At 50.5% G+C, this 15528-nt stretch overlaps 4 protein-coding genes across 5 annotated transcripts in view; 3 read left to right on the plus strand and 1 right to left on the minus strand.

Moving 5' to 3' along the window:
* LOC114446418 (stromal interaction molecule 1-like) overlaps positions 1–707 on the plus strand; it is an 8209-nt gene extending 7502 nt beyond the window's left edge. Inside the window, exon 10 of the mRNA XM_028422056.1 lies at positions 700–707. Within this exon, the coding sequence (XP_028277857.1) occupies positions 700–707 (8 nt within the window). The remainder of the gene's footprint in view (positions 1–699) is intronic.
* Positions 288–5741, plus strand: guca1d (guanylate cyclase activator 1d). Its single transcript, XM_028420795.1, has 5 exons — positions 288–800; positions 3072–3282; positions 3968–4117; positions 4671–4758; positions 4836–5741. The coding sequence occupies exons 2-5, from the start codon at positions 3088–3090 to the stop codon at positions 4973–4975; spliced, it is 573 nt and encodes a 190-aa protein (XP_028276596.1). The 5' UTR covers positions 288–800; positions 3072–3087; the 3' UTR covers positions 4976–5741.
* A 1637-nt stretch (positions 5742–7378) lies between these two features.
* alg8 (ALG8 alpha-1,3-glucosyltransferase) lies at positions 7379–12344 on the minus strand. Of its 2 annotated transcripts, none has more exons than XM_028420777.1 (13): positions 12209–12344; positions 11492–11570; positions 11221–11414; positions 11032–11141; positions 10888–10955; positions 10632–10758; positions 10464–10567; positions 10260–10380; positions 10044–10183; positions 9809–9948; positions 9631–9728; positions 8610–8682; positions 7379–8441 (listed from the first exon to the last, which is right to left on the minus strand). In XM_028420777.1, exons 1-13 carry the CDS (start codon positions 12292–12294, stop codon positions 8219–8221), a joined length of 1563 nt encoding a protein of 520 aa, XP_028276578.1. In that variant the 5' UTR covers positions 12295–12344; the 3' UTR covers positions 7379–8218. The 2 variants fall into 2 exon arrangements, with proteins under 2 accessions (XP_028276578.1, XP_028276579.1); XM_028420778.1 differs by having other exon boundaries at positions 11492–11621; positions 12209–12297.
* A 357-nt stretch (positions 12345–12701) lies between these two features.
* Positions 12702–15391, plus strand: ccdc90b (coiled-coil domain containing 90B). Its single transcript, XM_028420792.1, has 9 exons — positions 12702–12905; positions 13666–13785; positions 13902–14005; positions 14088–14189; positions 14281–14322; positions 14407–14478; positions 14601–14654; positions 14753–14867; positions 15048–15391. The coding sequence occupies exons 1-9, from the start codon at positions 12854–12856 to the stop codon at positions 15101–15103; spliced, it is 717 nt and encodes a 238-aa protein (XP_028276593.1). The 5' UTR covers positions 12702–12853; the 3' UTR covers positions 15104–15391.
* The last annotated feature ends 137 nt before the right edge of the window (positions 15392–15528 follow it).

A 15528-nucleotide genomic window follows, 5' to 3' on the forward strand; every position in this document is an offset into this window, starting at 1 on the left:
TTGTCTGTTTTAAACTCTTAGAACACACACAGACACACAAAGACACACACAACAAACACAATGACACACACAACAAACACAAAGACACACACAACAAACACAATGACACACACAACAAACACAATGACACACAACAAACTACACAACAACCACAGTGACACACAACAAACTACACAACAACCACAGTGACACACAACAAACTACACAACAAACGCAGTGACACACGCACTCCACAGATACAATGACACACAACAAAGACAAAGACACACAACACGATGACAGAGACAGATGCATGCTGGGACCTGGGACCTGGTCTCAGGTTGTTGTGTGACTCGGTGTGTGTCAGAGTTGCGTGCTCGGAGCGGGTCAGCTGACCTCAGACGTCCTGCTCAGCTGTGGACAAAGTGTCCTGAGCGATGACGGGTGGATTTCAAGCAGCTAGCTGGACTCCAGCTGGACGCCATCGCCAATAATCCCGCTGGAACAGGGAAACCTGGGAGGAAACGCCGCCGCCAGCTCTGCTGGATTCTGGGTAATCTGTTTGATCCTCTGATACTCACCTCGCTGCTCCTGGAAATAAGACAGATCACCAAAAGGCAGAGGACGTCCTGCAAACCGATGCCAAAGCCGCAGCCCTGGGGCACGCTGGGAGGACACACAACTGCTGACTGACATTGACTCCTGGCCTGAAATCCACAGCCAATTAGACGGCTTCATCCTGTGTCGCCATGGAAACGACAGGCGACAGGCCAAAGACGCATCGCCCTCTGACCGGTTCCTCTGGTGCTGGCACAGTCCAGGTATGAGCACAAGGACACAGAGAACACACAGAGAACACACAGAGAACACACAGAGGACACACAGAGAACACACAGAGAACACACAGAGAACACACAGAGAACACACAGAGAACACACACAGAGAACACACAGAGAACACACAGAGGACACACAGAGAACACACAGAGGACACACAGAGAACACACACAGAGAACACACAGAGAACACACACAGAGAGAACACACAGAGGACACACAGAGAACACACAGAGGACACACAGAGAACACACAGAGAGAACACACAGAGAACACACAGAGAACACACAGAGGACACACAGAGAGAACACACAGAGAGAACACACAGAGAGAACACACACAGAGAACACACAGAGAACACACAGAGAACACACAGAGAACACACAGAGGACACACAGAGAACACACAGAGAACACACAGAGAACACACACAGAGAGAACACACAGAGGACACACAGAGAACACACACAGAGAACACACAGAGAACACACAGAGAACACACAGAGAGAACACACAGAGAGAACACACAGAGAACACACAGAGGACACACAGAGAACACACAGAGGACACACAGAGAACACACAGAGAGAACACACAGAGAACACACAGAGAACACACAGAGAGAACACACAGAGAGAACACACAGAGAGAACACACACAGAGAACACACAGAGAACACACAGAGAACACACAGAGGACACACAGAGAACACACACAGAGAACACACAGAGAACACACACAGAGAGAACACACAGAGGACACACAGAGAACACACACAGAGAACACACAGAGAACACACAGAGAACACACAGAGAGAACACACAGAGAGAACACACAGAGAACACACACAGAGAGAACACACACAGAGAACACACAGAGAACACACAGAGGACACACAGAGAACACACACAGAGAACACACAGAGAACACACAGAGGACACACAGAGGACACACAGAGAACACACACAGAGAACACACAGAGAACACACACAGAGAACACACAGAGAACACACACAGAGAACACACAGAGAACACACAGAGAACACACAGAGAGAACACACAGAGAGAACACACACAGAGAACACACAGAGAACACACAGAGGACACACACAGAGAACACACAGAGAACACACAGAGGACACACAGAGAACACACACAGAACACACACAGAGAACACACAGAGGACACACAGAGAACACACACAGAGAACACACAGAGGACACACAGAGGACACACAGAGAACACACAGAGGACACACAGAGAACACACAGAGAACACACAGAGGACACACAGAGAACACACAGAGGACACACACAGAGGACACTCAGAGAACACTCAGAGAACACACAGAGGACACACAGAGAACACACAGAGGACACACAGAGGACACACACAGCCCGCATCCTGCTGAGTCACACATCACAGTTAGCACACGTGTTAGCATCGCTAGCTCTGTCCACACTGTTTTAACGTAACAAATGTAGCATGTTAGCATGCTGAGAGATGATTGTATGAAAATAAATCTTGTGTTGAATAAACTTCACAGAGCAGCCGTCAGCTGTGTCAGCTACACACACACAGACACACACACAGGAGACGCTGACCCTCTGGATGAATGTTTGCGGTCGGCCATCTTTGGTGTGTATGACAGATGTTTTTATAGACGTGTGAACACTGCTCCTCAGTTTAAGAGTCGTCGGACTGAGGAGCAGCTTTAAAGGAACACAGTTCAGAGGCCTCCTGGCAGATGGAATTGTGGGAGTTTGTGATGTCACCAGCTGCTCCTCTGAAGGGTTAGGGTCAGGGCCGTGCTGTGAGCCGGGTGGAGCCGCTGACTTGTTGCTGAGGGTTTGTTCGCAGCTCTGGGGGGAAGGGGCGCCTCATCACTGCAGCCGTCAGGGGTCCACAGTGAGCCGAGTCCTGCGTGGACACATCGGGGAAAAGGCTGGTTATGTAAGCCAGGCCCGGGCCGCCTCCCCTTGCTGGCAGCACAGCCCTGCGCCGGCGCCATGATCTCATTAGGGAGTTATTTTTGGTGCTTCCTTGATTCTTCCTGCAGGACCTAAGAGGGTTAGAGAGTCCTGAGGTTTGCTCTTTGCCTGCAGAGTCACTGCAGTCCTGATGAAGGCCGGCTCCAGCCTCCTGCTGCTGCTGAAGCCTGCTGGCCTCGCCCCGGACTTCTAACCCATTTGTAGTTCCTGGAGGGTCCTGCTCGTCCTGTCTGGCTGTTAAAACTTCTTCCTTCTCTCGAGGTTCAGCTGCTCTCCGGTCTCCATGGGGAACCACGGCTCAAACCTGGACGACATCCTGGCCGAGGACATGCACCACTGGTACAACAAGTTCATGAGGGAGTCTCCGTCGGGCCTCATCACGCTGTTCGAGCTGAAGGCCATCCTGAACCTCAAGGGCATGAACGAGGACGCCAACAGCTACGTGGAGCAGGTCTTCTTCACCTTCGACATGGACGGGGTGCGTTCCACGGCGCTCACACACAGCACACTGCATGCTCACCACAGTCTGTTACAGACCTGGATCCGGACTGGATCTGCACTCAGTTTTGGTCATGATAGACAGAGCAGACAGCAAAAACACTGAGCCGGACGTAAGAGAGTTACATTAACCCTTTCATGGTTGCAGTGCAGAAACAGCAGCAGGAGCAGACGTTTGGTCGCTTGCATTGTGTTTCTTGGGGCTAGATTAGTGAATGATTTGATGACGGTTGAACGTGCCGGGCTCACCGCCTGCAGAAAAAAAAATGACCTTGGAGTTTTCCTGCTGCATGCTGGGAAACATGCAGAGCCTCTGCAGCAGCGGTGGCGCCGTCAGGCAGCGGCCGTGGCCGGTGGAGGGGGACGCTTACTGGCTCTGTGTCAAATTGGCTTACAGCATTATGAGGTGGAGGTGTTATCCTGCTGTGTGCGGTCATGGCGAGCTAAGTGGATTCAGAGCTGTGGAGAGGCCAGGTTCTGTACCGCAGCTTACACCAAAGAAATAGCACATATAGGACTGTGCTCAGTCCACACACCATCTACCCTCCGAGTATAAACCGGAGGTCCGACAGTACACACTGAATAACAGGCCAGATGTTCAGGTTTAGATGATCTCTCTCCGTGCTGTGTTCTGATGCTCAGGGTGCTAACGTGTCTGTCTGCAGGACGGCTACATCGACTTCGTGGAGTACATCGCAGCCATCAGCCTGATGCTGAAAGGAGAGATCAACCAGAAGCTCAAGTGGTACTTCAAACTCTTCGACCAGGACGGCAACGGGAAGATCGACAGGGAGGAGCTGGAGACCATCTTCTCGGTAAAGCAAACGTCCACAGACTGCACACACAGAGCTAAAAACCAAAGGGTCCCTGAGAGGCCTCATGAGTCCAGGTACCACCAGACTGGTGTTTTTGATTTGGCCCAAAGACGTTTTAAAAATGCTAAAAGCTAACATTCACCCACAGGAATGAAAAGGCAGACAACCATTGAATAAATGAAAAGTCATGTGCCTGACATGATGAGAGCGTTCATATCTGGAGCAGAGAGGCAGGAGGAGTCAGTGAGTCCTGAATCAGCAGCACAGGGGGCAGGGAACTGGGCCGGATTATCTCTGAAATTAGATGAGGGTTAATCCGCTGAATGAGCTCAATCTATCAGCCGACAGGAAGCTGCTGAAACGGGAGCAGTCTGAGGGGACATCGGTCAAATGAGGAGCCTCAGCAGAGGTCTGGGTCAAACAGCAGGCGAGGAGCAGGTTCTGAAAAACCTTCAGCCTGAACCCACGTCCTAAAAAACACGAGCACAGAGCCATGAGTCAGACCTTCCACTGTAGTTTCTGTCTGAATCGGTCATTTTGTCTCCCCCTGCAGGCCATTCAGGACATCACACGAAACAGAGACATCGACCCTGAGGAGATCGTCTCACTCATATTTGAGAAGATCGATGTGAAAGGAGAAGGTGCTGTTCATGAGAGCTCTGAGTCGTAGACCCTGCTGATGTCTGACGGTGTTTTGATGTGACCTTTGACCCCTCAGGTGAGATGACCCTGGAGGAGTTCATAGAGGGAGCCAAGGGCCACGAGGACATCATGGACATCTTGAAGAACCTGATGGACCTGACGCCGGTCTTAGTGATCATCGTGGAGGGTCGAACGGGTCAGGAGCTCAAAAACTGAAGGACCCCACCCCTCCCCCCCCACACCACCACCCAGCGGCAGAAACACCAAAGGAAACAACGTGAAACTCTTTGATGGACTGTGATGGACCATCCAGCCTCGGAGCCTCCCCCCCCCCTTTCAACAAAGATGTCGGCAGGCATCACAAATCGCAGCTGAGCTGAGTGTGAGGAGCGTTTTCATGAAAACAACACCTGCATCCTGGATCCAGGGCTTTGTCCCGACTGTTCCACCGGAGCGATCCAGTTTATTAGATCTTACAGAACCCGACTTCATTCCAAATTCTGCCAAACCTGGAACATGTCTGCTTTAGAAGAGTGGATTTAGAAACGACCCACAAACATCCGGGTCACGCCGTCTCATCAGAGCTGCACTCAGACCAGGAGGACTTCAGACTTTAAACACATGTGAGAGACGAAACAAGCAGAAATAAAACTCAGGACCTGCTGGAGGTTCTTCTGAAACCATCATCATTAGTTTTGAGTGTTGACATAAGAGGCGCCTGTTGTAAAGCGGCTCTAACATGGTGGAGCAGAGCATGCTGGGAGCTGCTGATCCTCTTAACGCTGTAAAGGGTTCAGCAGCCTGAGCTGTAATGGAGCAGATTTACATCAGACAGACAGACGAGGGGAACACTGTGGAGTCAGAAACCTCCTCCATCAGCTCCTCTGGACGTGAGCCAGGCCCAGGAACTGCTTGGGACAGGTCCAGGACAAACCCAGAGAAGCTTTTAAAAGTCAACAACCAGACACACATCATGCTCCTCCTGGGACCTGCCAGGTCGTCTGTCAGGTTTCAGAATGATCTGTAGAAGCTGCAGTTCCTTCAATGTCCACTTGGGGCTGGCTCCAAAACGGAGTCAGTCTCCACAGACTGTTAAAAAAGGACTTCAGGCCAAAATGAACGGTGTGACTGCTGTGAGTGAGGAGCGGCTGCTCCGCCTCTTCGCCCAGATTTGGATTAACATAGAGTCAGGTGGATGCAGGCGCTGGTAGGATGGAGCTTGAAGAAACGGCTCGTCTGAGAGATCTGGGTGACATCACGGAGGGGTCTCTGGTGAGGACGAGATCTGATGTCCGTCCACAGACCATCCACAGACCATCCAGACTTCAACGGCTTTCACGCATCCCACCAACACTGAAATCATTTACAAGATGGCCACCAGCTCAGACACCCACACCCGATGACCTGACGGGACATTTCAAACACTGCTTGACTAATCAGTTTTACAAAATTAAAAGCTCATCAGTAGGCCTGTCACGATAACAGGTTTTGCTGGGCGATTAATTGCCAAGAGAGATTATTGCGATAAGCGATAGTATAGAAGATAGAAAATCAACTAATATAATAACGACATATAATGCAAGTACACCCTTTAAAGATCAATAAACTTTAATTTCTAAAGAACATTTAACCCTTAAAGGCCCCAATCATCAACACTATTATTATTATTAATATTAATGATATTAATATTAATGTTGATATTATTATTATGAGTAGTGGTAGGTCTATTACCATGGCTTATCTGAGCATAGTCAATGGAGTCAAGTCAGCCCAGCACGTCATGAGCAACAGAGCCGAACAGCACCACTCTACCTGCTGCAGCAGTGGGCTCACCTGTATGTGTGCACGTGTCTGCATGTGTGTTTGTGTGCACACACGTATGTGTGTGTGTATGCGCATCGGGCCGCTGCAGACAGCTGCAGAGAATTTTAAAAACGCCACCATGTAGACAGACACACATAAAGAAACTGACAGCAGAGATGGCACCAGAGGACTGGGCGAGAGGACTAATGGGTGGAGCTGCAGCGAGTGCCGCCAGTAAGAAGACAGAGGACTTCACGGTACTAACTGTACTAACTCACTTCACTAACACGGACTCTCTCTGAGAGCACGTTGTGTACATAAGCATGTGTAGTCTCCTGGTGAATTGTGTCAAAGTGTTAAACCGGAGTTCTGCTCCTTCACAGCTCTCTGTGCACCGGAGTGACGCCTTTCGACTCTTTGGCGGGGAGGCAGAGAGAGAGAGGAAAACAAACGAGCGTGCAAATGTAATTTATCGTGGCCGAAAAACTTATCGATCCCATTTAATTTATCGTGCAATTAATTGATTTATTGTTTATCGCGACAGGCCTACTCCTTAGCTTAGCTTAGCACAAAGACTGGAAACAAAGGAAAACGGCAGGTCTGGCTCTGTCCAGCTTTGCAGTCAGTCTGGGACATGCATGACATCAGGTCGACACTTCCTGCTGTCATGCTGCAAACGAACTGATGGAACGTCAGACTGATGGACACTGTGCAGAGGGTTCACTGTAAATAAGCAACACGTCTGCTGCATAATCATCGGTAGCATTAGTCTGAGCGACTGGTCTCACATGTAGATGGAAACGTCTGAGCGGCTTGTGTGTTTTAAATCTTTTTATTTTTATATGATGATGTATGAATATGAAGGTGATGAGGGGATGTCTGTCCATGGAGGGTAGATGCTAGTGTTCAGGAATGAGGCCACTCTGCCCTTGAAGCTGCTGATAGCTGTACATCCAGATCTGATCTGCAGGTTAGCATCGATGCTAACAGTTCTTATTGTACAATAGAGAAGCTGTTACAGTGAAAAGTCAAATGCTGTATGTTCATTTTAACCCTGTTTGTGTTGCCTTATTAATGAAGTTCTTAAACAAACTCCGAGTGCTCCGAGTTCATTTAAACAGTCTGAACTACACACTCATGCTTTTATAACATAAAACATAAACAAAGCCTGCAGAGGGTGGCGTGGTCTAAACCCGCCCCACACAGAAGCCTCCAGGACCAACACACAGCCGACAGGGGCCTGCAGTTCCTCAAGCGTCCACTAGAGACTCCAAAACAGAGTCAACGCTCACAGACCTCCATCCAGACAGAAGCAGCATATTTAAAATAACTCAGGCGCAGCCAAGATGGCGACGGCTGGAGTCTCCATGGTAAGATCCATTCAGTGCATTTCATGTCCACAGCTCCTGTAGAGGGCGCTGTGCAGTCTGAATGAACAGCAGTGAATGGAGCTCGAACAGTGATGTTATCCGAGTGCAGTCAGATCCAGTATTCATCATGTATCAGAGCTGATGTAGCCCATACAACACTAGCATGCTGCTAATGGCTGCTGATTGGTCCGTTTAGACTAGGACTGATGGGGACAGGATTAAAATGAACTTGATATTTTTGGGCCGTCTGCACAGTGGGACAGGAGGGTCAGAGTTCTGTACCGTCTCACAGCTGCTTGTGTTTCCCCTCCGCTCGCAGCAGGCTGACATACAGACGCAGGAAGGAGTAGCAAACACCCAGCGAGCAGTACACCGAGGTCGCCAGCAGGGGGAGGAAGGGCAGCCTCTGTTGCCACGGAGACAAAGGGAAGACGATTTCACAGGCAATCGCCACGACGACCAGGCCCAGCAAGTAGAGGATCTCCAGAGGATGCAGCAGAGACCCCTGACTGAGAGGAGAGTAATCAGATTACTTTAACACCCTGAATAAAAAAAAAACATCGTCCAGCATCTGAACTTAAAAATAAACTGTCTGCATTTGCTCAGCACGACTCAAAGGTCAATAAAGTGTGCACAGTTAGCAGGCTGTAGCGGGCAGACTGTGTGTGTCTGTTCACCTGTGCAGCTTCCTGAGAGCAGCGAAGGAGAAGACGGTGAACGCCAGCATCAGAGCCGCTTTGATGGGCAGCTCTGCAAAACCATAAACAGGTGTTCAGGTGGAGACCAGGCAGAAAACGCCGAGGCTGCATATTCATACTTTATTCTGAAGAACTAGTCCACAGAGGGAGCGCGGGGTTTATTCAGCAGCCACAAAATATGAGAGTTCATCATCAGAAACTGGAAAGAGGAAGAAGGTTTAACTTTCTGGCAGCTCCTGAACACATCATGAGTGAAAACCTGAGCTTCAGCTGATCCATCAAACCTCTTTATTCCACATGTCTCAGTTAAAAACCCTCCAGAAATACAGATCCACTCCAACAAGACTCAGTACAAACTAAAGGTCCTGTCCTCCTCACACCCAGCAGGACGCCATGATGGAGTCACATGACCAACACTCAGAGAGCCTCTGTCTGAATACCTGAGTGATTTCACACACACAGACACACACACAGACACAGACACACACACACACAGACACACACAGACACACACACACACACAGACACACACAGACACACACACAGACACACACAGACACACACAGACACACACACACACAGACACACACACACACACAGACAGACACACACACACACACACAGACACACAGACAGACACACAGACACACACACAGACACACACACACAGACAGACACACACAGACACACACACACACACACACAGACACACACACACACAGACAGACACACACAGACACACACACACACACACACACACACAGACAGACACACACAGACACACAGACAGACACACACACACACAGACACACACAGACACACACACACAGACAGACAGACACACACACACACAGACACACACAGACACACACACACAGACAGACAGACAGACACACACACACGTCTGACTGCTTTCTGCTGGTAGGAGCAGGGACCAATGAGAACACACTGACTGGTCATGTGACAGGAAGGAGAGCCCAAACAGAGCGGACAGGTTTACCTGCTGGGGTGAAGACCAGTGGGAACAGTGAGTAATGACCTGTGGTGGTTAGAACCAGGAATATCCCAGCATCCTCTCTGCTCTCAACCGCCAGGATGCTGCAGGAAGAAGGACACAAACAGAGCGTTGGACGTGCATCACTGCCTCAGAGACACACTGCGGGGAGGCGGCGGCTTACCTCAGAGGCAGGATGGCGAGAAGAATGGCCTTCTCATGGACATGCCAGCCGAACATGAAGGAGCCCAGAGCGCAGAGCAGCAGACAGCGCAGGAAACCCCGAGCGCCGCGAGGACGCCGCCAGATGGATGCTACTGCTGGCTGCAGGGAGGCGGAACAGGGCGATGACACACACAGACACACACACACACACACACTCTGACACATCGGTTACAGGTGTGAATGAACAGACTGACCAGGATAGACAGCAGCGTGCAGACCAGCGTGATGGGTGGAGACACAGAGGGCAGGACGGCGTGCTGGAACTCCTGAACCAACCCGCCTGTCATGGAGGCACGAGGAAGCTCCGCCTCCTCCAGCAACTTCAAGCGAACGCCTGACACAAAACAGGCATTCAAAAATAAAACGCCGTCACAAACTTCCTGTTTACATCAGAGGGGGAGGAGCCTCACCAAGCATCGCCAGAACTTTGTCCAGCGCATTGTAGAGCGCCCAGATGTTAGGGGCCCAGTAGGCATGACAGAGGCCACGCTTAAAGGGGAAGAGGCGGGAGAGGACCTGAGGGAGCTGCCCCTAAAACACACACACACACACCACGAGGTCATCGTCACGTGGTCAGACATCAGCTGCCTGCGAGGACCAATGATGCAACTCACCATGGCGATGAACGGGCCGAAGGACAGAGCGCAGACAGAGGTCACGATGGCGCAGAGACCCAGCAACCGCAGAGGACTGAGACTGGTCCAGCTGACAGAACCGTCTGCACAAACACACAAAGTAAAGGTGAGGCATGGTCTGACAGCGGGCAGGGAGTGAGTGTGTACCTTTGTTGTCCTGAGTGAAGCAGTAGCTCCTCAGCAGGTAGATGCCGTACGCCGGAGCCACGTACAGGTAGATGTGCTTCAGATTGAGCAGGATGGCAAACAGCAGCGCCCCCTGCAGGTGCTGAGACTGTTTCACACAGAAAGCCTTTCAAAATAAGAGCCTGGGGCAGTTTTCTGATTAGACAGCTTCCAACACTGTATCCACATATATGTGACAGAGGTACAGGTGCAGAGTCATGTGACCCGGGGTCAGTACCTGCAGGTGTTTTGCAACTGACAGCAGCAGGAATCCAAACAGGAAGCCATTATACTGAAAATGAATATCTAAGACGAGGCGTGAAGGAAGCTACAGGAAGTGCTAGCACCATGTTCATATGATGATGTCACAGCAGGAGGATACGGTCGACGATGAGGAGGCCGAAGTTCCACAGCAGCAGTGCAGCCAGGACGAAGGACGGCCGACTCAAAACATCCTGAGAGCCTTTCTGCACCTGAACGCACCTGCAGCACCTGGGGGGGGGGGGGGCAGAAAGATCCCCTTGTGATGTCACAGGTGGCTGCAGTGGACAGTTCATTCAGACACACTCACTCTCTGACAGCGAAGATGAAAACCAGGTCGGTGAAGATGACGGACAGCCGCTGGAAGAGCACGGTGGGCGGGCTGGCGTAGTTCAGGTTCTCCACCTGCAGCATGTTCCTGTCAAAGTGCTGCGCCACCTGCGACAGGCTGAACTCAAACCAGGCGAACAGCGGCGGGTAGTCAAGGGTCCACTCGGACGTGTTCTGCAGGGACATTTCAGAGGGACACCTCAGATCAAATCAACCAATCAGGGACAAGCTGAGGGAGAGTCCTGACCGACCTCATAATACCACTTGGACACGGGCAGGCTGTGCGTGACGGCCAGCCAGTTCCTGTGCACCTCGAAGTCTGTGGAGCGGCTGAAACACACACCAAGGGTCAGCACAGTCTGAGGACTACACACAGAATACCTGGCAGTGACAGGGTTAAACAGACCAAGTGTGCATAAAGATGAGTAAAGATCAGCTAATGTTACATTTAACACACACACATGTATTTACCAACAAGAATTAACCATACATCTGCTGAATGTATTGATTAACCCATAGTGGACTTAAAGAGTTAAAGAGTCCACATGTTTACAGGAACACATTCTTAGACCAGCAGGTAGTTTAAACGTTTTAATAGCATATTATTATATTATGCTAATATTATTAATAGCACCTCAGCACGCCACGGTTATTAACCCGCTCAGGAACCACGGCGCCACCTTGTGGCTGTGTGGCTGCACATGCCGCGGTTACCTCCACATCAGATTAATTATACAACGATCCCTGTTGACTTTAAATAAAGCTAAACAACACGGGTCCAGCTTCGACCCCCAGCTCCTGTAACATCTACAGACACGGCTCGTTTACATCATGCTAGCTCTCAGTCAGTTAGCCCGAGGCTAACAGGCGCCGCTGCAGCCGGTCCATTTCCGCCCTGCAGACGGAACCAGTGCTCCGCAGCGGTGCTGGTCGCTGGGGCTGGTTCACGCCGACCTGTTCCCACTCACTAAGCATTGATGAAGAGACACTTGAGCAGAGAAACTCCCACTGCTAACGCCGGAAACCAGCTCCCGCCGTCCACGGGCGCCGCCATGACAGCAGGCTTGTTGACGCTGCAGCTGAACTTTATTTAAACTTTATTCCTCCCGGAACCTCTGTTTTTATATAAATATGTTTGATAAACGCACCCGGTGCCTTCAGATAATTTATCTCTTTATCTTTATTGATTAAATGTTTTTTTTTTTTACTTTTTGGACAAAAACAAAATCATTTCCGCTGGAAGAGTGGAAGAGTGACGTAGGCACGTAGAGGCATTCGACACGTCAGGAATGCGTAGCTTTGTTTGTCGAGTGAAAACAGTCTGAATGTGATTTGATGTGAATATATAAAGAAGAACAGACACACACACAACTGTGTGAAGTGCAACAACACAAACACACGTGTGTTTGTGTTGTTGCACTTCACACAGTTGTTGTTAACGCTGCTCTGCTCAGAGGAACCGGGCAGATTTCCTACAGTCCCTGAAAGCAGCACCATGACAGTTTCCCGGACAGTATCCGGTCTGAGCTGTGTGTGTCTGTGTGTGTCTGTGTGTGTCTGTCCGTAGTTTGGTGTAGTTTGGTAAACTTCAGCTGAGCTCCAACTCTTCCGGGATGATCGCAGTGCTGCGGCGGTGTGGCCCGCGGCGGCTCGGGCCGTGGAGAGGTGAGTCTGCTCTGAGGGTCGGAGGGTCGCTTCTAGCAAAGCATGCTGGGACTCATCAGAACAGCGGAGGGATCTAAGGACATGCTGGGACCAAAGCACTGCCACGACTGTAACCAAGCACAGACAGTATAAAGATGGATGCCATGACTTTACACAGAGAAGGTTGGAGCGTCTGGACCTACAGAGTCCTCCTGAAGACGTCCCTCCTCCATCAGCTCCATCAGCTCCATCAGCTCTAACCGTTTGGTGGGAAACATGGTTTATATGTGGGGGGTCTGTGTGAGACTCTAATGTCTCCATGCTGACCTGTGCTGGTCGGACTGACTGTGTCTGACCACTATGAGCCTACAGGGGGCTGTGGTGGGAGGTCAGCCCCCCTAAGCCCCATTGGTCTTGCTGTGATCATGTGACCTTGGAGTGAAGCTTCTTGGGAAGGATGGAAGCTGCACGGTATGTGGTAGAAGGACTGAGCTCCTCCACCACATATAAACCACCAAACAGTTAGAGCTGACGGAGGAGCAGAGGACCGTCTTCAAGAGGACTCTACAGGTCCAGACGCTTCACTCGTCTCTGTAGACATGACCTGGATGACCTGCATCAACATCACTTATCATAGCTCCACACAGACTGAGACCATGTCAGCAACTATTGAATCCTCTTATCCATGACTCTAAACATGTGTAAGACTGTGTGTGTCTGTGTGTGTGTGTCTGTGTGTGTGTGTCTGTGTGTCTGTGTGTGTGTGTCTGTGTGTGTGCAGGTTTCCATGTGGGGGCGTCTGTGGCGACCTTTGACTCGAGGAAAGTTGAACTGACGCCTCTGGAGCAAAGAAAGCTGACCTTCGACTCACACGCCATGGTGACGGAGCTGGAGAGCAGCGGTAAGAACGCACAGCGACACCTGTGGCTGCTGGGTGAACTGCAGCCAACATCGTATCAGGAGTCAGGAGACTGTTAGCATTAGCTCATGCCTGTTAGCATCCTTTGTGTTGTTCAGGTTTTGAGAAGCGTCAGGCGGAGCTGATCGTCTCGGCGCTCGTCACCCTGACCACAGCCAACATGGACATTGTTTACAAAGACATGGTGACCAAACCGCACCAGGTAGGACCGCCGGCCCACACCTGCTGAGTGACATCATGTGATCGCTTCTCAGGCTGCGGCTGATTGGTTGTCTCTCCTGCAGGAGATTGCGGTGCAGCAGATCATGGCTCACCTGGACGCCATCAGGAAGGACATGGTGATCCTGGAGAAGAGCGAGTTCGCCAACCTTCGATCTGAGAACACAGTAACCCAGGACACACTCTGCTGCATGAATGAGCTGCAGCCGCGCTGCTCGTTTGTTTCTGAGCTTCATCAAACTGTTTTTGTTCCTGCAGAAAATGAAGCGAGAGCTGGAGCAGCTCCAGAGCAGACTGCAGGTCAGGAGGCGTCTGCGGGGACACGCTTCAGAGACCATGTTAGAGAGTAATCGAGTGTGTGTGTGTGTGTGTGTGTGTGTTCAGGAGGAGAGCCAGAAGGTGCGAGCAGAAACCAAACTGGACATCAACCTGGAGAGGAGCAGGATCTCTGACATGGTGTGTGTGTGTCAGTGGTCACTGATGTGTGAGCATTGATGCCAAACACACACACACACACACACACACACAGACACACACACACACACACATGTTGTTGATGGTGTGTGTGTGTCTGTCAGTTCACTGAACAGGAGAAGAAGCTGATGGAGGCCACGTCAGAGTTCCATCACAGGGTAAGAACTGCTGCCGTCCATGTTTCCTCAGCCTCTCAGCAGCTGGAATGTGATTGGTTGATTTGACCTACTGATGACATCATTGCTCGTGTGCTCAGAAAGCTGACCTGGAAAACGACAACATAGAGATCAACAAGAAGATCGACCTGCAGGTGGCGTCGCTCAAAACTGTGCTGGAGTCGCTCAAACTGGAGACAATCCGCTACCTAGCAGGTAACAGAGAGCATGCTGGGAGGTCTCTGAGCTCACCGACATTCAGCTGATCCGTTTTAGTCCGTGGAAGTTTTCAATAAATAAAACTTTGGGTTTTTTTTCACTAAATGTAGTTTTTTGAAACGATTCAGTTTGAAATAAAACAGGTTCGGTCGCTGAGACGCTTGTGTTCCTCCTCAGCCACCATCTTCTCCTGCCTCGCCCTCGCTCTGGGGGTCTACCGGCTGTGGAGGTGAGGGGCGCTCGTCAGGATGCGGTCTTCACACAAAACGTTCAGCGCCACTGAAATCAAGCCGAGCGCCGAAGTACTCATGCTGCACACTCCCAGGGTCAGAGGCTCAGGTCCATCCTCTGCTGAACACGAACACAGTTCATTCACAGCTTTAAGTGTTTTCATCAGGTCTTCAGGAAGCAGAACATTCTCAAACAGCAGCGAGTCAATGAAAACAGGAGCAGACGTTTGAACCCACGGAACTTTATTGTTCAAACCTAAATGACAATAAAATGAGATGAATCAACACAAACACGGTTCAGACTCTTTATTGATGGAGAAAAGCCAACAGATCCTCGGCCGCCGCCATGATGATGCTTACCTTCAACACCTGAAACTGCCAATCAATCAATCAATGTAACTGGCAGCAGCTGATCAATTCAATCACTG

The sequence above is a fragment of the Parambassis ranga genome, chromosome 14, assembly GCF_900634625.1.
Source record: "Parambassis ranga chromosome 14, fParRan2.1, whole genome shotgun sequence".
In the NCBI taxonomy this organism is placed as follows: Eukaryota; Metazoa; Chordata; class Actinopteri; family Ambassidae; genus Parambassis; species Parambassis ranga.